At 38.1% G+C, this 22,882-nt stretch overlaps 9 protein-coding genes and 1 further gene across 9 annotated transcripts; 5 read left to right on the top strand and 5 right to left on the bottom strand.

Annotated features, from left to right (window-relative positions):
* Positions 1 to 26: 26 nt before the first annotated feature.
* ULA1 (Ula1p) lies at positions 27 to 1,463 on the bottom strand (the record flags this gene model as incomplete). The annotated part of the gene is made up of 1 exon (XM_003647926.1): positions 27 to 1,463. One exon carries the CDS (start codon positions 1,461 to 1,463, stop codon positions 27 to 29), a length of 1,437 nt encoding a protein of 478 aa, XP_003647974.1.
* A 641-nt stretch (positions 1,464 to 2,104) lies between these two features.
* Positions 2,105 to 3,046, top strand: LSP1 (lipid-binding protein LSP1; the record flags this gene model as incomplete). Its single annotated transcript, XM_003647925.1, has 1 exon — positions 2,105 to 3,046. The coding sequence occupies one exon, from the start codon at positions 2,105 to 2,107 to the stop codon at positions 3,044 to 3,046; it is 942 nt and encodes a 313-aa protein (XP_003647973.1).
* A 438-nt stretch (positions 3,047 to 3,484) lies between these two features.
* On the bottom strand, positions 3,485 to 5,290 carry AEP3 (Aep3p; the record flags this gene model as incomplete). The annotated part of the gene is made up of 1 exon (XM_003647924.1): positions 3,485 to 5,290. The coding sequence occupies one exon, from the start codon at positions 5,288 to 5,290 to the stop codon at positions 3,485 to 3,487; it is 1,806 nt and encodes a 601-aa protein (XP_003647972.1).
* Positions 5,291 to 5,488: 198 nt separating this feature from the next.
* Positions 5,489 to 9,037, bottom strand: NCR1 (sphingolipid transporter; the record flags this gene model as incomplete). The annotated part of the gene is made up of 1 exon (XM_003647923.1): positions 5,489 to 9,037. One exon carries the CDS (start codon positions 9,035 to 9,037, stop codon positions 5,489 to 5,491), a length of 3,549 nt encoding a protein of 1,182 aa, XP_003647971.1.
* Positions 9,038 to 9,101: 64 nt separating this feature from the next.
* Positions 9,102 to 10,901, top strand: TFC8 (transcription factor TFIIIC subunit TFC8; the record flags this gene model as incomplete). The annotated part of the gene is made up of 1 exon (XM_003647922.1): positions 9,102 to 10,901. The coding sequence occupies one exon, from the start codon at positions 9,102 to 9,104 to the stop codon at positions 10,899 to 10,901; it is 1,800 nt and encodes a 599-aa protein (XP_003647970.1).
* A 91-nt stretch (positions 10,902 to 10,992) lies between these two features.
* Ecym_7318 lies at positions 10,993 to 13,481 on the bottom strand (the record flags this gene model as incomplete).
* Positions 13,482 to 14,402: 921 nt separating this feature from the next.
* Positions 14,403 to 15,347, top strand: Ecym_7317 (uncharacterized protein; the record flags this gene model as incomplete). The annotated part of the gene is made up of 1 exon (XM_003647921.1): positions 14,403 to 15,347. One exon carries the CDS (start codon positions 14,403 to 14,405, stop codon positions 15,345 to 15,347), a length of 945 nt encoding a protein of 314 aa, XP_003647969.1.
* Positions 15,348 to 16,558: 1,211 nt separating this feature from the next.
* On the top strand, positions 16,559 to 17,665 carry CIP1 (Cip1p; the record flags this gene model as incomplete). Its single annotated transcript, XM_003647920.1, has 1 exon — positions 16,559 to 17,665. One exon carries the CDS (start codon positions 16,559 to 16,561, stop codon positions 17,663 to 17,665), a length of 1,107 nt encoding a protein of 368 aa, XP_003647968.1.
* A 679-nt stretch (positions 17,666 to 18,344) lies between these two features.
* On the bottom strand, positions 18,345 to 18,704 carry MRPS16 (mitochondrial 37S ribosomal protein bS16m; the record flags this gene model as incomplete). Its single annotated transcript, XM_003647919.1, has 1 exon — positions 18,345 to 18,704. One exon carries the CDS (start codon positions 18,702 to 18,704, stop codon positions 18,345 to 18,347), a length of 360 nt encoding a protein of 119 aa, XP_003647967.1.
* A 430-nt stretch (positions 18,705 to 19,134) lies between these two features.
* Positions 19,135 to 22,794, top strand: RRP12 (mRNA-binding protein RRP12; the record flags this gene model as incomplete). Its single annotated transcript, XM_003647918.1, has 1 exon — positions 19,135 to 22,794. The coding sequence occupies one exon, from the start codon at positions 19,135 to 19,137 to the stop codon at positions 22,792 to 22,794; it is 3,660 nt and encodes a 1,219-aa protein (XP_003647966.1).
* Between the last annotated feature and the right edge of the window lie 88 nt (positions 22,795 to 22,882).

Below are 22,882 nucleotides of genomic sequence, written 5' to 3'. Positions count from 1 at the left end.
TTCTATTGTTATTAATTTATAGTGTATTAAAGTCGAAATGATTCAGCACTCTTCTGCAAACCATCAAAAACAAATGTGTTTTCTAATGGAACATATTGGTGAGTTAATAATTTCATAACCTCTTGTGATACAAAGCCACCAATAAATGCATTGGTTGGATACAAATTTTTAGATTTCAATTTTTTTATGCTATCGGCATAATTAAATTGAGCTGAAGAATTCAATGTATATTTGAGATCATATTGATGTACGATGAGTACTGCCAATAAAGCAGCTGAATCATGTTTGTAATTCCCTAATTTATTTAAACAGTCCTCAGGGCACACCAATTTCGAAAAATCCACTGTTCTAAGCTGCTGAACGTTCTCACAAAACAAAGGCGCCATCGATTTAACATCAATGTCAGAGCAATCTTCTAAACAGGCGACAAAACGATCCACGTCTTGCTTACTTTTATCTTTATAACACTTTTTCAATTGTATATATCTTTCAGTATTGGATTCCATATCGGGTATCAGCCCCGGCAATGGCAATTCCTTATACATGTTCAAATACCTTTTCAGGGCGCCAATTAGTACCCAAAAATTCCTATTAAACTTGTCGAACAGATTATTATAATCATCAGGAATTGAATTTATAATATTAGATAATGCCTCTGGAATTGCATGCGAGTCCACAACAGTCAAATGATAATATCTCTCAGCCTCCAGAAAGTTTAAATCTTGGATAAAAGATTCATTGGAATAATTTTGATGCAACTTGATCAAAGCATCCTTTATTTGCTGCTTACTAAAAGAACCGCCATCCCTTGTCGCATTAGAAGACAACAGCATCTTAACAACAATCCTAAGCAACACCGCAAAAGGTACCTCAGACAACTCATTTTCATCCATACCAGCAAAATCAATGCTCTCGCACAACCTATCAAGTTCGGGCCACCCTACGTCCAGCTTTAAATTAGGAACAAAATGCTGAGAATGAACATCAACTACACAATGCACCTCATTAGAAACTAACCTGACATAACCATACAGCCCCTCACTATGCGCTATAACTAACACAGGCAACGGCCGAAACTTAAAACACCTCTCCCACACTCGTGTGACACTCCCCAAAACTTCCTTATCGCATGATACCATAACCACAATTGAAAAACTGCTCCAAAAATCACCCTCCAAATCCATCAGCATGCCTTGCCGCACCCCATCCCATTCTAAAAACTCCCATTCCACATCGTGATTCAACGACTCAATCCCGTTTGCGCCAAAAAACTTACCCGCACCACTCCTACAATCTCCCGCACCAGTTAAACTAATCTTCCCAATCCCTAACAAAGCAAGATTCTTCATTACCTCTTGACATAACCCTCCCTGTAAATCACCAACAATCAACACAGAACCATTACCTAAACCTTGCTGCCCAGCAACCCCCCACAACCTCACCTGTCTATCGTAACGTTCCATCTCTGTAGTGTTTAAAAACAAAAACCCTATTATTTTACCCTGAGCTGTACACTAAAAGAACACAACAATTAAATTAATAATGGTACTATTATTATTAACTTAACAAAGCCTCGCCCACAAGACCTCCTCTAACCTCTCGAAGACTTCTTTCTCGTGTCTTTCTACTAAACTCTGTGAAAACTCTGTTAAGTATTTTAAAGAGCAAAAAATCAAAGGCATTAACAAAAAACAAAACAATTCCTTTAACAACAACAATTGTTCTTCTTTGCTTCCCTAATCAAACTTAATGAGGATTCCGGTTCAGTAGCAGCTGCTAATGCGCATCTTTTTCTGTTCGAGTGGGATGATGCTTAAACTGAATCTACTCTTTCTGTCCCTCCAGCAAGGTTCTCGAAGTTGGAAGCAAAAAAGGCAACCGGAAATTTAAAAACATGGCTTGTCCTTAAAGGAAAGAAGGGGTTTATTAGAAATAGCCATTACCTTGGTTGTTTATATATACACAGACACACACACATTATATATATATCATATATATATATATATATAAGGGGGTCAAACCAAGTTCCGGGCGTTTTTAATTGAGGATTAAGAAAGGCCACATTTTGAGTTCTGGCACAATAGTAGACTCTAAAGGGATAAAGATGCACAGAACGTATTCGTTGAGGAACCAGAAGACGCCTACAGCGTCGGATTTACAATCACCACCACCACCACCATCTAGTACTAGGTCGAAATTTTTCGGTAGGGCGTCTATTGCTTCATCATTCAGAAAGAATGCAGCAGGGAATTTCGGGCCTGAGTTGGCTAGGAAGTTATCGTTTTTCATCAAGACTGAGAAGGGCGTGATGAGAGCGTTGGAAGTTGTTGCTACTGAACGGCGTGCTGCTGCTAGGCAGTTGTCTATATGGGGGTTGGATAATGATGATGATGTTTCTGATGTAACCGATAAGTTGGGTGTTTTGATCTATGAGTTGGGTGAATTGCAAGACCAGTTTATTGATAAGTATGATCAGTATCGGATTACTATGAAGTCTATTAGGAATATCGAGGCGTCAGTGCAGCCTTCGAGGGACCGGAAGCAGAAGGTCACCGATCAGATTGCCTTTTTGAAGTATAAGGATCCTCAGTCTCCAAAAATACCAATTTTGGAGCAGGAATTAGTGCGTGCGGAGGCGGAATCTTTAGTTGCTGAAGCTCAGTTGTCTAATATTACCAGGGAGAAGTTGAAGGCCGCTTTCAATTATCAGTTTGATTCTATGAGGGAGTTGTCTGAGAAGTTTGCTCTAATTGCAGGTTATGGTAAGGCGCTATTGGAGTTGTTAGATGATGCACCTGTTACTCCAGGTGAGATAAGACCTGCTTATGATGGTTATGATGCAACTAGACAAATAATCATGGATGCAGAGGCTGCTTTGGAGGCATGGACTTTGGAGGCGGCTGCTGTAAAGCCAAATTTATCCTTCCATCAAACTATGGACGATGTCTATGAGGAGAATGAAGCTGAGGAAGCTGAAAAGGAATGGGCAGACGAACATGATGACGAACAAGATGGCGAACATGAGGAGGCTGAAATAAGCAAGTAGAGAAGAGAGCGCCGAGGGGGAGAACTTTCTTTTATTTCTACAACAACAGTTCGTTGATTTTATTTTATTGTGTTAATTCCATCTAAGGTTCTAGGTGTTAATATTACTACCAAAAACAGTACTACCACTATCCCTACCGTTGCTGTTACAGTCACTAATTCCTTCTCCGGTCACGAACGGTTTACTCTTCTTTTATATATAATATAATTATCTTTTCTCTTACTACTAATACTAGTTCCATCAATGTGGGATGGGGCCGGCTTGGAGTAGCTGATGTGTTTTATTTCTACGTCACTTGTATGTTTGACGGACACGGTTGGCGTCACATCTCATAAGTTCTGTCTGATGCAGCTGAAGCTTATTGAATTTTAAAAGTGTATAGAAAAAATTTGAAATCTCAAACTATATTAATACACATTCATAAATCAATCTATCCATCTATTTATCTATATCCGGCTCTGAAGCAAGGATTCCTCGTTTCATAAGTTCAGCTTTCAATGCAGTGAAATGGTTGCTGAAATAAGGAATCTTTGTACCATGATTTTGTTTGATTGCTCTAAGTTTAATACGCTCCTTATAAGCTGCCTTTTCTTCAATTACTGTCAATGGTGTGTTCTCATATGCTTTTTGTGGCTTCACAGTCGTTGGCAAACATCCTAATAGCCTGAAAGTCTTTCTTAAATGGCTATATTCGTTCCAACATTTTAGCTTTAAACCCTTTTCCGACCATACACTTGCCTCAATCAATGAGGTGGCTTTTGCTAACTGGTCAGCTGATACTTTTCTTTGGGTGTTAAACTTACTAATTGCCTTACACTTTATAACCCAGTAGTTTTTAATGAATAAACCTGAAGTATGTTTCTTCATAGAATTTCTTAACCATTCATAAATAACATTAAAGTTTTTATGGTACCCATTCCTAGAAAGAGCTTTGAAGAGTAGGTGATATGATTTAAGGCTGGGTTTAATATTAAAGGTACTTTTCATCGTATTGAATGTCAACACACACAAATCTATTCGTCCTTTCTCTGCAAAGACCTCCAGCAGTATATTGAAACAGTCACAATTTACATGGAAGTTTTCTTTATAACTAGCATGCGCTAAAAAATTCCAAGCTGATTCATAATTCCCCTCTTCGATCAATTTTCTTACAAAAAATTTGAATATATTAGCAGTTATTGGAACGGAATATGTGTTCAAGAATTTTATAGCTGTTGTAGAATTATAATTTCCAGATTTAAGCACAGCCGTCAAAAAGTCTGCAGAGATGGGGATTTGTTTTTCAACCATCTTTTCAACAAAAATATCTCTTGAAATATCATCAAGCAACAGCCTATAACATTCTGACCAGGTTATTGGATCAGCTTGTATTCCCCTATATTCCATATTTTTTAAGTAGAATAAAGCCTCTTTGAATGGAAATTTCTTTCTTATTCGCGTACTATTCTTCACTAAATTACGCAATAGAAGATTATACGTTCTCGTATTGGGCTGTACCCCTTCTATCTTCATTTGGCTATACACCTCTCGGCAAGCTGCAAAATCAGAAATATAACTGAAGTAGTAAATCATATCGTTGAACATGGTCGTCGTTCTCAAAATTCTCGTATTGATATTAGATGGGTGCATTAAGTTTCGAAGTAATTTTGGAATTATGCCACACCTCTTGGAAGAAGCCTTATAATGGAAATTTGTATGTGTAATTAAACCAATATATCTTTCTAAAGCTTCTGGATCTGAGGAAAAGTCAGGGATTGGAGGAATTTCTTGAAATAGCTCCCTAGGAAACGTTCTATCATCTTTCGAAGTCACCACAGCCTGCTTCGGAGTAATTCGCATTAAGGAGCCAATTATTTCGCTTACTTCCCTACTTGTGAGATTGAAAAGAAGCTCATTAGAAGCAGCACATTGTTTAATAATTTTCACATTTGCATAAAATTTTCTAGCTCTTTCAATATCATAAGGCTCTCTATTTCTTTTGTTTTGCCTCACAAGATGAGGTGCATTCATCGACGCCAGATACTCCTGAACTTCAGAATGTATAAGATTGACTGGTATAGGGGAATATGAGCTAGGTTTTAATAGGTCATTCGACACAGAATTAGAATGTTCTAGTTTTGTTTGTTTACGAAGAGCAGTTACATCAGAAATCTCAGGATATATCACTCTCACCGTTGATAAACTGGTATCCGCAACCCAAGGAACTTGGATAGCCTTTCCAAGTTTTGTCAAAATACCATTCATCAAAGAAGCTTAACAGAAATAACTATATTCTCGCGCATCCAATCTTGTATGCTTTAATATCTTGAACATTTGAATTTCAGTTCATTGAAGACTGATATAATATACACATTGAAGATATTAATTTTTATATAAAATTGTGTCCGGAAATTCACCGGTACACCTCAAGAACCCGGAAAATAGAAAATGTCACTAAATCAGTCAATCCTCATCATCATTATCAGTATTCAATCTGATTTCACTGTCACCGTCGACATAACTTTTGCCTCCAAATATAGCCAAGAACGCTGGTAAAAATATCAAAGCATGTAATGATGCAATCAAGATTAAAATTAACCACATTCTAAAGTAGAATACTTTGAAAATTTTTGATTTAGCTAGACCCAAGACACTCACACCAACTAGCTTGGTCATTATGATACCTTTCCATACAGACTCACCAACTGTGCTGATAGCATATGACGACCTGGAGATAGAATCACTTTTCACACCTACAGGGACCATAGTAAATGCCCTTGCAATGTGAATACAGATTTCAACGGCCAATCCAACACATATTACTAGATTCACCAAACTCACAGCATTCAATGGTATATTAAACAGAGCCATGCATGCCATAATATCTATTAGTATCATAAAGACGGTTGTTGTCAATACAATTGAGGTACCTATTGATCCAACTAAAATCAACGATACCATGAACACAATGATAAAAGACAGCCCAAGTAGTTTTATTGTCAGGGGTAATAGCGTTTGGTACTGAGAGAAAAAGACATAGAAGGGAGAATAAGCAAATAGGTCAAAGCCATCTAGTTCATTTGTAATTCTATCCGCATCCAAAGTTGCCTTAATGTAGTCATCTGGTGATCTTAAAGGATGATGTTGGGATCTAAACACTGATGATATGATAGCAGTATCGTTGTATATTATTGATTTTGAATACGGTGCCTTACCAGCTAAGGGACAAGAATCACTTGGCGAGTTAATCCAGATATTAAAATATTCCATAAACGTTTTACCCTCCGGGAAGTTTGACATATCGTAATCCCATGTCCCAGGAGCCAGACAAGTTTCGCACCTCATACGCGAATAAAAGGGAGGACAAATGTCATGGGTCCCCTTTTTAAAACGACAGCATTCATCGAGTTCTGGGTTTAAGAATAGCATAAAGTCATCAAACCAATTTGCTAACGGTTCACTTATTGATGACCGGAATCTTTCTTGTTCTAGGACATTTGCAAGTGACGATTCATCACAAGAAGTAAATTTACCGCATATTTTTTGTTGGTTTGTTCTCTTGGTAAGGTCAAAGTTTCTTAATATGAAGTACACCGGTGGTCCCACATTCAAATATTCAAATAAATCACTGAAATAGTCAGAAAGATATGATTTTTCAGGAATTGCCATTCTCTGATCTAATCCTATCGGAACATATGGTAAAAATACCATTGAAAATATAACCCATAAGGAAAATATGCCCACAATCTTTTTTCTCTTCTTAACGGACTGTTTAATCTTCTTAGAAAATCGATTAGTGGATTTATACCGATTTGTGTTACCAGAAGAAAGGTACTTCTCAAATTTGATTTCATATAATGTCAATATTGAGACATATCCTGTAATCTGTAGAATGAAGTTACAGAACAGTGCCACAGCAGAGTAAATAGCAAAATTACGGACCGCTGGCATAGGTACAACTGAAGCTAACAGGAAGCATAAAATTTGAGAGCATACCGACGTAACTACCGAAGGAGATATTCTGCGTACAGCCATCAAAATTCTTGATGCAACATCCAATGAATAATTATTTTCTGTGATTCTATCATACTCAGCAGTAATTAAAAAAATGTTGTCAACACCAATTGCGAGAATTAGAAAAGGTATAACCTCTGCAATAATTAGCGTCGATTTGACACCAAGCACAGAAAGTAATCCAGCAGAAGATAATACCGATCCAAATACTATTAATATCCCAGCAACACCCAAAAGGAACCTATTTTTCCCAGCCTTATTCTTTAACGCCCAAGAAACATATAAAAACATTAGCAAATATGACATTATCACAATAGCGACATCACTATTTCCTTTAAGCTCCTTATTTAGAGATGACTCGGTACTGAAACTAATTCTTTTCCCGGTAGGCACCTTTAAATTTAACAAATATGCCACTAATTCCTTCTCCCAATTCTTCGCAAGATCCTCATGGTTATCAACAAGTAACGTAACGACAAAAGCATTCGCTTCAAGCACGTTTTTATCACTGAACAAAGAACTGCTTTTTAGTGGCTGCTGGAATGTTGGCAAACAATTTACAGGATAATCAGCGCATGACTTTAAACGTGCCTTCCATTCAGTTTCCGAAGGGAGGTCACCGTGGAAATATTGAGTGAAAGACTCGATAACACACGTCGAGTCTGGTGTAGGCCTTAGACAAATATCTTGATAGCTGATATTGTCCCTACTTTTAAATTTTTTGGTTATTTGGTCCTCCACCTCAAACCACCACTTTAACAGATCATAGGAAAGAACTGGCTCCGTTTCATCCACGACAAATATTTGTTCAATTCTGTAAAACGGACCGAAATTTTCATCAAAATATTGTTTTTGCTGGTACTCTTTTGAGTTTTTATCAACCCATAAATTTACAGGATCCGTTTCTAACTCAGCAAACAAGACAATGAGAGACGCCAAGGCGGACACAACTATAACAACTCCGATAACGACATAATAGGGTTTATCCACACAAAACTCAGCTACGATATTAATAGTATCTGAAATTTTGTCGTTGAATCCATACCTTGTAGTAGGATACTGGTGAAATAGTCTGTCATCGTTTGTATCACTATCCTGCAGGTTGTTTAATACTCCATCGTCGTTTGTCAAGATGGACTTTACATTTTTCTTGTTGAAGAGGTAGACATGAAATACACCCATTGCGACAGTTACAGCAGCGAAGGCTATTAACGTCCCAAAAGAGAAACACGGAAGACCAGCTACCTTGCAACTCCCTGATTTTATCTCCTTCAAGTTAGGGCATGATCCCTGACAATCAGTGCACGCACACTTATAGGTAGTGTCATTACAGAGATAAGCTGTTTCGTTGAAATCCTGGTATACATCAGTGGAACTATTATAAACAAAATTAATCTGGAAAGGGGACCCACCGAGCATTGGCTTCTCATCTCCAAGAAACTTCAAAAATCCCTCGTAGTCAGTTGCACCCCCACCAATTAAGTCCATAGCGTAACCGTTTGTAGCAGAAAATTTAACATCTTTACAAGAATCATAAAACATTGAAGCAAAATCCGTCGACATAAAGAAGCTTAATTCTGTTACTATTTCCTTCTTTTGAAGCGATTGCTGCGTTTTAGTAACATTAATAAAAGTCCTTTGGTCTGGTGAACATGTAAAATGACAAAATAAATCCTGAAAGTTCTTCTTACAAGCGGGGCAGGATGCTATAATACCGTTGGCTTTCTTCAAGTTCTTTTTTAAACTTATAATTTGTTCCCTATTACAACACAGATGATCCATTCCATCCCACTCTTTACCACAGACTTCAACAAGCAGCTTGACATCATTCTTGCTTAACGGTTCAGGGGTAAACTCCTTGCTAACGGAGCATGGTAAGGAAGCGCCAAAAAGGCTCTTCTTTCCACAACTACTATAAATTGCACATTCTGGCTTGGCATAACAAACACTTAGATTCAGAAGCATATAAATGCCCCATAGTATGGTTGACCTTATCATCTGTGTGGATTTCCTCGTAGTATATCGTTAATAATAAAGGGTAAGTAGATGAAATTAGATGATGATGCGTCGCGCGAAATTCATAACAAACTTCAGAACCCTGGATAAACATCAGTTCCAGCATCTTCAAAACAGGATGAAAAACTTGAGGGATCTTGTGATCCCAAGGAAGGAACTTAGGTGCTGGGAGGATAGCCTAGCATGGGCTAGAGATGGTACTTTGTATATTACTACGATTCCTGAGGTTACTATATGTCAGTCGTTATTTAAGAGACAGGTAAACATGCAAGCTAAAAGCTTATTTCATGTTAAGGAATATCCTATGAAGGTTGAAAATAAATTTGAATTTCTATCGACAGATCGGAATGTGTTAATCAATTCACAGCCTGAGCCAGGTGTTGTAAGCTGTATTCCTTCTCCCACGAACGGTTATATATTGGTGCTAACCAATAATGCTAATGTAATTCTATTTGAAGGTCAGACATGTATTAGCCAAATAGATGAGGAGATGAGGGGCTTCAATGAGCGATCATACCGATCTATGTGCTGGGGTCCTGACGGTAAGCGTCTTGCTATTGGAAATGAGAATTCTGAGTTGATTATATTTACTATTGATGGAATTGATACATCATCACCGAAGGTGGTACACGAGCGCACTATCCAGTTAACGGATAATCAAGATGAATGGGTTATTGGTATTTGTTGGGATAGATATACTATTGTGGCTTATACTACTACAAGTTCTATCTTTACAATATCAACTACCAATTATAAGCCCCAAATGATTTTGAATGAATCTGTGCATCATATATCAGATGTACGCATTATGGAAAATAATGTCTTAGTAACCCGTGTGGGAAGTTTTCACAGAATTGACATTTCTTCAGGCAGATGTGATAACCTTGCTTTAGGTCCTTATGGTGATTTTTATATTGTTCCAATACCTAACCAAAAAACCATAGTCCTGTTATCCAACAAAACTAGTTGTAAAGTTCAGCTTCAAGGTGCACTAAAGCTAGAAAACGATGATATTATCTCACCATTTGTTGAAGCTAAACTCAAAAGGTGGAACACAGTGTTTAATGAGTTTAAAAAATATGAGACAGCATTCAGCATTTATGGTATATCTACCTCTCCAGATGGCTATTCGTTAGCTATCCTCTATGATATTGAAAGGGTGAGTTTTAAGTACCGGATTCTTTCTGAACTGCAATACCGAATTATGTTCATACCATTAGCAGATGTATGGAGAATAACTTCTGCTTCATCAGGTTTGGCATGGTATCAAAACTATCATATCTACAATTCTGAAGTTCCAGAAAACATAGAAGAAACAGGAGATATTCTCTTTGACAACAGTTTAGATTTTATATCCTTTTTACAGCAGCTCCGCTCTTCCAAAGAGGTAAATTGTTTAAGATTTAAGAATCTAATTACGGAAACGCCGTCTGATGAATGGTATAAATCAATTTTATTTTCCTACGCTGTCAAAAATTTGGATCGTATAGTAAATCCGCTAGATAAAGCTTGCGTTGTATCCTTGGCAAAAATTCTAAAGCAAGATATTGGTATTTCAGATTCTAAGGTCGAGATGAAAGGAGAATTCATCTCGGAGAATTTCGATTTCCACAAAAATAACCACCCAGAAACTGTTCAATCTGAGGATGGAAATGTCTGGAGAAGATGTGCTATTACATACCTTCCTTTATTGACTACAAAGGTAAAATTCTGTCCTGTAAGTGGCCAACGTATTATAGATATTCACAGAGACCCGTTTAATGATTATGGTTGGTTTACAAAAACACTACTGGAGGTGTTTAATGATGAAAGTATTTACACAGGCACCAAAATGGTAACAATATAGTGCTTTTAGCGCATAATTGTATATCTAAAAGGTAAGTAAATGGATTAATAACCAATAAATGTTCAACTCTATATAGAACAATAAAATGCAGCTATAATTTGCTCTTCTTATCAAAAAAAACGGCTGTTTTGGTCAAAATTGACGGTATAGAGGTATCTGGTTGGATTCTCTTTCGAATCCAGTTCGAGAGTTTATTTTTAATACGTTCTGTGGAATACCTTTTATCGATTAGGTAGATATTTGCATAGTCATTCGCATGTCGAATCCCACGTCCAATACATTGATTTACAGCTTTCATGCATATATTTTCATACAATTCTCGAGTTGCTACAAAGGAATCTTCCTGCGAGCCGCCTTTAAGCATTATTTTGTGTTTTATGTGACGCTGCTTGACGATCAGTTCACCGCTGAAAAGGTTTGGATAAGGAAGCCCCACCATTATAACTGCCCTTGCTAAATCATTTTCAAAGTTAATGCCTTCAGACAATCTACCACCTACAACAGCAAACAGGATTGCTCCTTTCTGCTGTATCTGAATTGTATCTGAATATTCAGCTAATACATCATTACTATTAACAGTTTCGTAAAATATTCTTTTTACACTTGCTAGTTTTTGGAATAAACCCATTTCTTTCCAAATACTGAGAACAAATGCCAAATATTTATAACTGGAAAAGAATAGAACCATCCCAGACCTTACCCTAAGAGATAATTCATAAACAAAATTGAACAGTTCAAGGATGAGGGATTTATCTTCCCTGTTATCAAATACAAACTCAAAATTCCCCCCTACGATGAAAGTATTCAGATTGTCATCAGGAATTATATGCTCGCACGAAAATTTGACTATATCCGAAGTGGAAATATGCGGAACTAAAGTATTGAAGAATTCAGATAGAGGTTCCATGGTACCTCCAGCTAATATAACACACTTTGCAGGTGCGATTATACTTTTGAAAACTTCACCAGGCTCCAATAACATGTACTTTAAGATATGACCCTTTTCAAAAAAAACTGACCCTCTTTAGATGGATTGGTCAAAGTTTTCAAAAAAGCTGCCACCTTGAATAATATTGGCTGTCTTGGATTTTTGCCATCTTCAGATTCTTGAGTCGCTGCCTGTATATAACTGTCAACCTTAAATGCGATCTTGGATACCTTCATATATTTATTCAATTTGTGAATGTTGATAATATCTGCGTTGGTATTCATAAAAATTTCATTTGGATCATCAATTTGTTTCCCGTTCTTATAGTTGCTTTCGATATATTGAATTAAAACATCAATCATTTTATTCAACTTCAAAATATTCACCCTATTACCACTATTCAGACGGGTTTTGAACTTTGCTAAATACGCCTTCAGGGCTAGACGACATTGTTTTAATTCTACAAGAGATACAGATGCACTGTATAGGGAATTTATAGTATCTATAAGATTATGAGCCTCATCGATAATTATAATGGCATCCTTCAACTCAATTCCCAATGTATTCCTTGCTTCTTCCAGAAGTAAATGCTGGTACGGAAGACTGATAACTTCTGAACTAGACACAAACTCTCTAGATGAATAGTATGGGCATGCATTTAAAGTCTTCCCTATATTAAGTAAATCCTCGATATCATGAATGGCACTAAACGTATAATCTCTAAATTGTTTTGCCGTCCGGGGATCCCTAGCATTAAGATAATGTGCACATTCTTTTTTATTCACTGCATGCATGCATCCATCATTGATAACGTTTGATTTAAGTTTAGAAACCTTCTCATGTATACAGAGCTGCTTGCGAGATCCAAAGGGAAGAAACTTAATCCGCTCCTCCTCCAGCTCGCTAAAAGATGGTGGAAACTTTGGCAATCTCATCTGTGACGCAAACTGAATCAACTGAGAATGAGTCCGCGATGTAAAATATATCTTCAGTGGGTTGTTTATCTCAATAGACTTCACTGGATCATCATCATCCTTGCCTTCTATCTTATGCAGCAACGCCTTTATTTCAGAATCTAGTTTTGACCTTTTATCATCAATACTTAACCCAGAACGTGAAACTGCATCCTCTGAATCTGAATGATAGGCGTCGAGCACAAACTCAACATCCTGACCTTCATCGAGAGCCACCTCCAATCGAGGCTGGCCAATCCTGCGCTTCTTCGCGTTCTTTACATTTTCCAAACTTTTATCCATAAAAATCGGCTGCGTATCCAACTTGCCAAGGTACTCTTCATAATCCTTAAACTGTCTTGCCTTCTCTCCAAGAACCGACTTCGCATATGACGCTCTCACCCAACTAGGCTCCTCATCCTCCTCCTCCTCCTCCGACCCACCCCCATATCCTATCTTATCTCCGCCGCCTTCCTCCAAACGAGAATATTCTGCCTTATGTTCTCTTAACCAAGTGACCGTAGAACATATCAATGACAGTGTCTTCCCCGTCCCTGTAGGACTCTCAAATATCCCTAGCTTCTTGTCGCTCTCCAGCAAATCATATATCTGCTGCATCAATTGAAGCTGAATCCTGTACGGAGTATACGGATGATGGAAGTCATGGTACTGCATGCCTACCTCACGGGAAAGCTCCATATGTGTATATTACAAAATAAAACCTCTTCAACAGACGCATCCTTTCATATCGAGACGTGATGAAACCTACCAACTATTACCCATCTTTGTTCAATTACCAAACGTATAACATGACGCGTTCTTAACAGCTTTTCGTCATCGTCATGTGGACCAAAACATGCTGCTGCTGCTTTAAAGACTCCTCTAGTCTCTCTCTCTCTCTGTTCTCTCGTGTCCTGTGCCGTACTTCTCACAGGAAACAAGTTTTGACCTCTTCCAGAAAGGCGCAGTTCACACACTGTGCCCTGTGCCTCTACTCTGATATCTTCATTCCAGCTCTCCCCTCACAAATCTAGCCATATACAACCACAAGAGGTCTCAAACGCACCTCTTCAACTGCAGCGTTGTACTTTCCCGAAGCTTGCAACCAGCACTAAATCTAGAAACTAACCAAGTATTGCCCATCTGGCTAGCCCTATGTTCCTCTCATGGGAAACAACAGTCGCGACTGGGCATAACTAGGCCTTTGGCCCCATTAAACCCACACCACATCCTTTTGAGATGACGTGACTTACTTATATTCCTTTTTCGAGAAAATTCTCGGAGCCCATCCCATATGGTTTGGTTAAGCCGCTTAAATGGTGGTGATAGTATAAGAAATTTAATTAATTATATCAAAATGGAAATACGCTCAACAAAAAGAAGGAAGATAATCCCAGGATCGGATGAGTTGCCTTTATGCTGGTGTGGTATAACGTTGCAGCAGGTTTCACGTTGTTATGGCTATTATGAGAGTATTTTCTACCTAGCAATTTGTTAAGCCAGAAGAGTGCGTGTAGAAGCAAAGGATTGCCACAGGAAATTAGAATATACAAAGGTTAAAGAAGCACAGAAGACCGACAAGGAGGAGGAGTTGGTGTAATTGGAGTGGATTTTAAATAGATGAGCTCGCCAATATTTCTTTCAAATCGAGGAAATTTAGATTATGTATATGTGGTTCATGGGATGGTGATTGCAGTGCGGGGGAGTGTTAACAGTCTGCTGGAGTTGAGCGCAGGACAGAGAATGATGTTGGTGCAGGTAAGTGTTGCATGTATGATTCTTCACATGGTGATACGGGTGTTTAAGATTTATTTAGAGGTTTTGGGAGAGATATGTGGGGTGGGGCTTGTGATAGTGTGTTTGATGGAATGTGTCATGGGCACAGGCCTGGACCAGATGTTCTGGGAGTCATTTCTGAAGCTAGATTCGCGGCGGCGGCAGCGTGCAGTCATGCATAAGTTGTCTTCAGTATCACCCATACTAACAAGGCAAGCTGGGAGCCGATTGCTAGCGCCTTTATCCTTGTCGTATATCTTATTAAGAAAGGGAGCTTTAGTTCTGCTAGTGGTCTGGGTACCTTCAAAGTGGACAAGGGCCTTGGTATTCCTTTGGTCATTTTGTCAATTGCAGCATCGGACGGATCCAGAGATAGCACTTCTTGCGACAGTAGTGATGTCCCTCTACAGTTTTAGGACATCTTTGGCTTGGCATATCAACCTTGTAAGTCATTTATGGGCCCTTGAACTATGTATCAAGATGCTGTTGACACCATATCTTAACGGTATCCCATTTTCTAAAGATGAACGAGACGTATGGTTCGAATCCAGACTTTCTATTCTGTACGGTTTCGGTGCAATTATATACAGCCTTATCATCAAATATCCGGCATTGAGTAGTCTGATAATGCTTATCGCGTATTCTTCAGTCGCAGAGTTGATACATGAGGTATCTGACCCTCTGCCAGAAAATGTTGCGTTAGGTAGTAGGCAGCTGTTCAGGTGGGTATCCGAGCAAGTTCTTTGGGTCCAAGAAGAGAAAACCAACCAGCGTAAGAAAATAGAATAGAATAGAATAAACATATGAATTCAAGTACTTTAAATTCAGTTGTTCATTCATCCATGCTCTAACTTACATATTCAACAAGTAATTAACTAAAACAGAAAAAGAAAACTCCTTTGGCCTTCTGCCTGCCTATGAATGACATGCATGTTTGTGCATAATATGGATTTGTGTTTAAAGCTAGAATTAAAGATCTTCCAACAAACACACCGCACACTCACGAAACCCACAGTGCATATTTCTCCTACATCCTAAAACCTTAGAACAAGCACAAGCAGCACCAATCTACGAATGATAACCTCCCACATAGGCTATCTGAGTAAACGTAATCGTAAGGGACACGAAATTGTTTTCAACATTTCAACCCTTGGTTTGCCTAATATGGATATATAATTATTTTACAAAATTGTATTACATAAATTTTATTGGGCGATAGAGCAGGACATTCTGGATTGATTGAACGTAAAACCCTTCCTCCAACCCATTGTCCATATGCACGTTCGTTTGCATTCGGTTTTCTAGTGGGCATATTGCCTAAGCACTTGTGTAATTGGTTTAAGTCATCTCGAGCTTACTGCGTCCATAGTGCGTTAAAAGTTTCATCCAGTGAAATAATGTACTGTATAGGTAAATTGGCGCAAGGACACACAAGTACGACTCACGGAGGTAAGATGGAAGGACCACAAGACTATAGTATAAATGGGGCATAGTCAAGATGTGAATAATTAAATAATTTTAACCCTTAATTTAGATAAACGCACAACTTTCTTCGGGCTTGGCCACGGCCATTCTCAAAGTTTTTAGGAACTTGACAACGATTGTAAGTAGTGAAATCCTACTGTCGTCCGTTGTTCTTGCCGTAGACCGAGGGAATATAGATTTCCTTCTCCATACGTTGATGACTAAGGGGTTGATGGATACTTAAACACATAATGTAGGATTTTATTGTATATAATGGAGGTGGTGTTTGATTGGCAATCTTGAAAGCCATCTCGAGAAGCCATCTAGAGTTAGACATCATCGCAATCACGATTTTTTCTGAAATTTATAATAGGTGTGTTAATTGTAACATCAATTGCTAACAGAAACCAAGCCGGACTTGAAAGAAAAGTGCAGAAGTAAATTAATTAAAAGCAATTGGTGGTAGTTTACATTGGGTGTTTAGTATATTATCAAGAGATTTGTGGTTTTTGGAATTTAGTAGTTTAATTTAAAAGATGAGAGAGAGTACTTTGTCATTTAACCCAGAATTTGTGGGTAGTTCTGGTAGCAAACACGGAAATTCGATATTACTGGAGGAGATTTATCCTCATTGTGGGTACCCCAAGACGAGCCATTGTAAAGAGTCGCGTCCAAGATTGAAAGTCAACACGAGTTTGGCCACATCGTTGGTTCCTATTGATTATGGACCTGAAATTCCGTTTACTTTTGAGGAGGGGTGTGAATTAGGTGGCAGTAGTAGTTCTGTTTTTGATAGTGCTGCAAGCAGCATGTACAACATGGATTATGGGACGGAAATTTCCGCTGGTTATCGGGAAGACGTTTCTCAGATGGATTTGACACCTGTTCATACACCAGTGAACAGGTTAGATCCCTTTTTCAAGAGATGCAATGACAGTGTTACATCTCTGGCCAGTTCAGTTTCCGATTTTTCAGATTGCACACCTTTGAGCCCACAGCCTAACTTCACTCCTGACTTCGTTAGGCTGCTTTTAAACACATATTATTTGGCGTGTTCGGATTCGACAGGCACACCGTTTGATCATAACAATCCTCCTTCAGGAATTTTAAACAAAGTCGCTAAACTGGCCGTCGAGATATCAGATCGTGATGGTTTAGAAATTGGTTGTGGCCGAGATAAGTGGCTTTTGACTGCAATCAGGAAACGGATTTTGCAGGAAGTTAGAAAAGAGGCTTATTTATCCAGAAATAGTTCACTAATGTCACTTCCATCCACTCCATACCAATTTGACGAAAACGCCAGTGATATTAACGGTTTCTTTTTAGATCAGCTGCAATATGATTATCCTAATCTGCATGCTGATTATCAGTCATTTCAAGGTTACCCATTATGTATTTTTACGGGGCAGTTAGAATCTGCAACACCTTTTAGCATTATGTCACCAATGGAGCACGAATCCTTTAAAAGTAATAGTTCCGTTACAACTCGCTGCAGATCCAGAAGCGCTTCAATTCACCTTTCAGATCCCCAATGTTCAGCAACATCTGTTTTCAACGACAAGAGCGGCAATGACAGCACAATTGATACTAAACTGTCTCCGCTCACCCCTGCCCGTACTCAAGAGATCTCGGTCACATTTTAACACTACCGGTTTGTGCTTTAGGCTGTCACCACCAGTTTCTCAGATATGTTGTTGTCTCAAACAAGTCGAACCCTCCCCCCGCTCCATGTAGTTGTATTTAGAGCGGTGTTGAAAGATCACACCTATGGGCCATTCCTTCGGACATTACAAACAGTGGTCAATTGCAGGCAATTAGCGGACACATGCTAAGAAGTGTAGCTGTAGGGCCTTTTAAAAGGTAACATAAAGAACGAAAGAAAAAAAGACTATTGAGGAATGTGAACACATGCTTAATAGCTGTTATTCCTTTCCCATTCCTTCCATTCCTTCCCAGAAGTTCATACATTGATATTCAATCCTTCGCTATAGTCAGAAGTCTAGCAACGTAATAATTACTTAGACATTTAAATTACATGTTAATATACACTGGTATGTATAGCCATCATGAGTATTATAATATATGTATAATATCATCAAAGGGCCTGTGAAGATGATCTATCTATCTTCAGTCCATAGTATTCCACTTTGGACTCGCTTGATCTATTTTTAAGAGTAGTGGGAAGTGAGGGTTCATGTTTATTTACACGAACACGGCACAGGTGGTAATAATGACCATTTTCTTTGTTCTGTGAATATCAAGAATCTAAGTACCGAAGATCCACATATGCTAAACTTTCTACAATACAGTTAAATCAGTGAATCATTCAATAACTTCCTGTCTAGCTGCAACCACCTCTCTGCTTGAACCATATTGCTTTCCCCATTCAGGACTCAAGACTCCGCATTTCTTCAACAATCTTGTTACGGTTTCACTAGGCTGTGCCCCGACACCAATCCAATACTTAGTTCTCTGAAAATCCAATTCAATATCCTTCACAGGCATCACACCTTCTCTAATTTCCTTCTTTGTTAACGGTTTAGGAATTGGATTATAAGTTCCGATCACTTCTATTGGTTTTCTATGAGTGGCTTTATGCGAGTTTGCTACAACAATGTTGTAAATTGGAGAATGCTTTCTACCAAACCTAGCTAATCTTATTCTCACCAACCCTTTAGTCATTACCCACTGATATATTACTCCTTTATTGACGCACCTTTACAAATATATACATGTGCAGTTGAACATATGGTGAGAAATGGAAAATTTTTAGAATCCGCATCAAGGAATTCCGATTCTTCAAGAACCAGTAAACATTTTGATTAAGTGGCATTAGAAGATAAATGAAATGTAAAAATGATCTTACTAAACCAATTAAGATGATTATATTGGTTTGAATTGTCCTCATATGAATTTACTGTAGTTCGTATTATCGATATATTATGGTCACGTGAAGTGTCGAAGATGCGTTAAAAAAGAAATTCTAGAGTCGTCTGAAAAATTTTAATATCATCAGAAAAGATGCTCATCTCATATAGGTTAACAGTAACTAACCTTTTAAATAAAAGGTCTAAATCGCAACTGGGGTATCAGGTATAGAGACGGAATTACCATGGACTCCGAGCAAGTTACCCAGTCACTAGAACTGGAAGAAAGGCTATCCCGAATTCGATCACAATGTAATTCTAAGTTGGATAACCAGAAACACATCGCTATCATCTTATCCGCCGTTGAGGAAAATATGGATGAGCAGCAGGCGACTAACAAAAACTTTGTTAGCTACTTGATTTCGTTCATGTCTTTGTTAGATCAATCAATTGACGCAACTACCAATCAAATTCAAGATGTTCAGTTGGCTTCCTCGTCTACTTATCTATTAGACTTGCTATTCCAATTCACACAAAAGAAAATACTAAGATCTAAATTTTCTGAATTGTTAATGAAAATAGCGCCATGTATTACTGATGAACGAGCTACTCCACCGTTAATTAGGTCAGCTATAGGTTGCTTAGAGTCGTTGCTTATAGCGCAAGACGCACAGGCATGGAATAATACACAACAGTTGGCCGTTAACCCTGTTAGAGGCTTAAGTGGTCTACTTGAGTTATCTCTGGATGCAAGATCGAAAATCAGGAAGAGGGCGCAAGATGGTATTAGTAAAATTTTGTCCAATCCCCCACCATCGCCCTCAACAGAACATATAGCGGCTCCAATAATCGCTAATTTTGCAGTGAAAGCTTTGGCAAGTATTCTTGATGAGGCTTCAAATATTTCAAACAAGAAGCTCAGAGCTATGGGTGGATCCGAAGATTTGAATTCAAGAGTGATCCGCGTTTTGAAATTGATAAACACTATCACTTCTACCAATCAATGGCCGTCGCAGTTGACTGAACAACTTTGCGATTTATTACTAGAAGTGTCTAGGTCTTCCAATCAATACTTGGTATCAAATGCCTTTAACTGCTTTGAATCCCTTTTTAAGTCTATGGCAGAGTCTAGCGTTTCCTCTGGATTGGCGGAAGACAAGTTTCTAAAGGTCATAGATATCATCTTTTCTATGAAACCGTCAAATACCGATTCACATTTAGCTGTTCCATGGATTGCAGTTATAGCTAAAGGTGTCACAACGTATGCTTTTCATCAACCGATGAAGTGTCTGATCAAGCTTCCAGAAATATTCAACATCATGACATTCTATTTATCCAGTGAAACCCCAGAAGTTTACTTCAACACTGCTCAATGTTTAATTACTCTTCTCACAGATGCTGTCAAAGACGAATTATTGTTATACCCACCGGCAGTAACTACGGAGGTTTATGAATCGGTTGATGAAGTTATCTCAAAGTTGGCAGAAATTTTCACAGGCTATCTATCTATTAACTTCACTCACTGTTCCAAAGATGTTCTAAATGTACTCTCGGTGGCCTTTAAAAAATTTAAACATAGATGTAATCCAGATTTTATCAAACCGTTGGAAATTGTTGGTAACTGGAGGACTAATGAAGAAAATTCCCTAGATTTCAAGAATGAAGCAGAACAAGTTATTGGTAGTGCAATTCAAGGTATGGGACCTGAAGTTGTTTTGGGAGCCATCCCATTAAACTTAGAAAACCAATCCGACAGCAGACCTGGTAGAGCTTGGCTGCTGCCAATAATCAGAGATAACACTAGAAAGTCTAAGTTATCTGTTTTTACCAAACAATTGATGCCATTAATTCAATTTTTCGAGTCTAAATATGATAATCTTGACAGTGCTTCTGTCCAACTTAGATTACTTCAAACCATTGTACACCAATTATGGTCTACTTTGCCACATTTTTGTGATTTGCCAAGTGATTTAAGAGAGGTGTTTACAGATCAATTTGCTGCTGATCTATCTTCTGCAATGTATTCTAAAGTTGAACTGAGAACCATAATTTGCAATTCGTTAAAACAACTAGTCGAAAGCAATATGCTTTACGCTAGGGATGGTACTACTCCAGATGTTTTACTGGAACAGCAGTTTCCAATCTCTGAAGCTGAGAAGAATTTGGAGTACTTATCCACAAAAGCTTCAAATATTTTGGCTGTGCTATTTAATATTTACACTCAAACTACACCAAATTCTAGAAGTTATACTTTGGAAACTATTGAAGCATATTTGAGAATTGCATCACCTAGAGACTTGTCGAAGACTTTTGACAATGTTTGTGCTCTACTTAAAGATGCAATGGAAAAAGAATCGGTTGCCCAAAAAAATATGAATCAGAATAAAATGAGTGCCACGTTATTGGATTTGATTGTCGTTATGACTAAGTTTATCCCAGAATCTTCTTATGGCGCTTTGTTTTCTATTTTTAACACTATCGTCAATTCACCAGATTCTCTGACTCAAAAAAGAGCATACAGAATTATAACTAATCTCTCGCAACTAGAAAGAGGTTCTGAAGCCGTCTTGGGATATCTTTCTGATATAGAAAAGGTCATGATTGAATCAGCACAAACTGTACAAACTGCATCTAAGGCTAGTAGATTGGCAGCCATAAAAATATTGATAACGTTGTTGCCACCAGATCATCTTTCTTTCATTGTTCAATTAGTGGCAGAAGTTATACTATGTTGTAAAGATGTTAATGAAAAGTCTAGGGAGGCGGCATTTGGCACTTTGATCACAATGTGTACAAAAATGCAAGATTCAACAGGAATTGTTAAGTTATCTCAAATCCCTGGTTATGACACCTCCAGTCCAGACCAACCTTCATCGGTTACTGAATTCTTTAAGATCATGTCTGCAGGGTTAATTGGTAACTCTCAGCACATGGTCAGCGCGACAATTACCGCGTATTCTTGTCTGGTTTTTGAATTTAAAAATCACCTAGAGCCCCAGGTCTTGACCGATATATATGATACCATTGAGTTGTATTTGACTTCCAACTCCAGAGAAATTGTCAAAAGTACAATTGGATTTTGTAAGGTTTGTTGTTTAAGTCTTCCCGATGAGTTCATGAGACCAAAAATACCTGCTCTAATTCCAAAGTTGTTACGCTGGTCACATGAGCATACTGGACATTTCAAATCGAGAGTTAAGCATATTATTGAAAGATTAATCAGAAGATTTGGTTATGATTTCATTGAGGCTAATTTCCCGGAAGAGGATAAGAGATTATTGGCTAACATTAGAAAAATCCGTAATAGAAACAAGCGGAAGGCTGAAGAAGAAGAAGGTGAGGAAGGAGTTTCTAATATGTCTATGCCTTCTACGAAGAGTTCTAGGTTCATGTCTGCAGTTGATGAAGCTCTTTACGACTCTTCAGATGAAGATGATGAAAACGAAAAGGAAGAGGACATGGAGAATGGGAAAAAGGGAACCAAACGATACATTGTAGAATCTAACGGCGATCCTTTAGATCTTTTGGATTCTCAAACTTTGGCCCATATTTCCTCCCAAAAGCCAAAGAAAATTTCTAATCACGGCCAAAACAAGAAGTTTTCCAATAATGGGATCTTAAGTTTCGACAATGAGGGCAAGTTGGTAGTTAAGGGTAAGGAAGAAATAGAAGATGAAGATCCACTAAAGTCAATCAACAGTGGTATCGATGCCTATTTAGAAGCTCTAAAGAGTGGTCCAATTAAGGGCCAGAAGGGAAGGTTGAAGTACAAGCGGGACAACAAAGGAACAGATGGGATCAGTGACGATGATGAACCTATTCCTTCCAACTCTAGCATAAATTCGAGAAAGCACAATAAAGTTGGTAAAAAGAAAGGCATGTATAAGAACAAGAGAAAATTCTGAATATGATTCCAGGATATAGTTTGTTTATATAATGCTTTCAACTTTAATAAACTACGTAATTTTACCACCAGTTGTAATTAGACTTGTA

This window comes from Eremothecium cymbalariae, chromosome 7 (assembly GCF_000235365.1).
Source record: "Eremothecium cymbalariae DBVPG#7215 chromosome 7, complete sequence".
Classification (NCBI taxonomy): domain Eukaryota; kingdom Fungi; phylum Ascomycota; class Saccharomycetes; order Saccharomycetales; family Saccharomycetaceae; genus Eremothecium; species Eremothecium cymbalariae.
The sequence above is the reverse complement of the archived record's forward strand: the minus strand, read 5'-3'. Positions and strand labels throughout refer to the sequence as shown.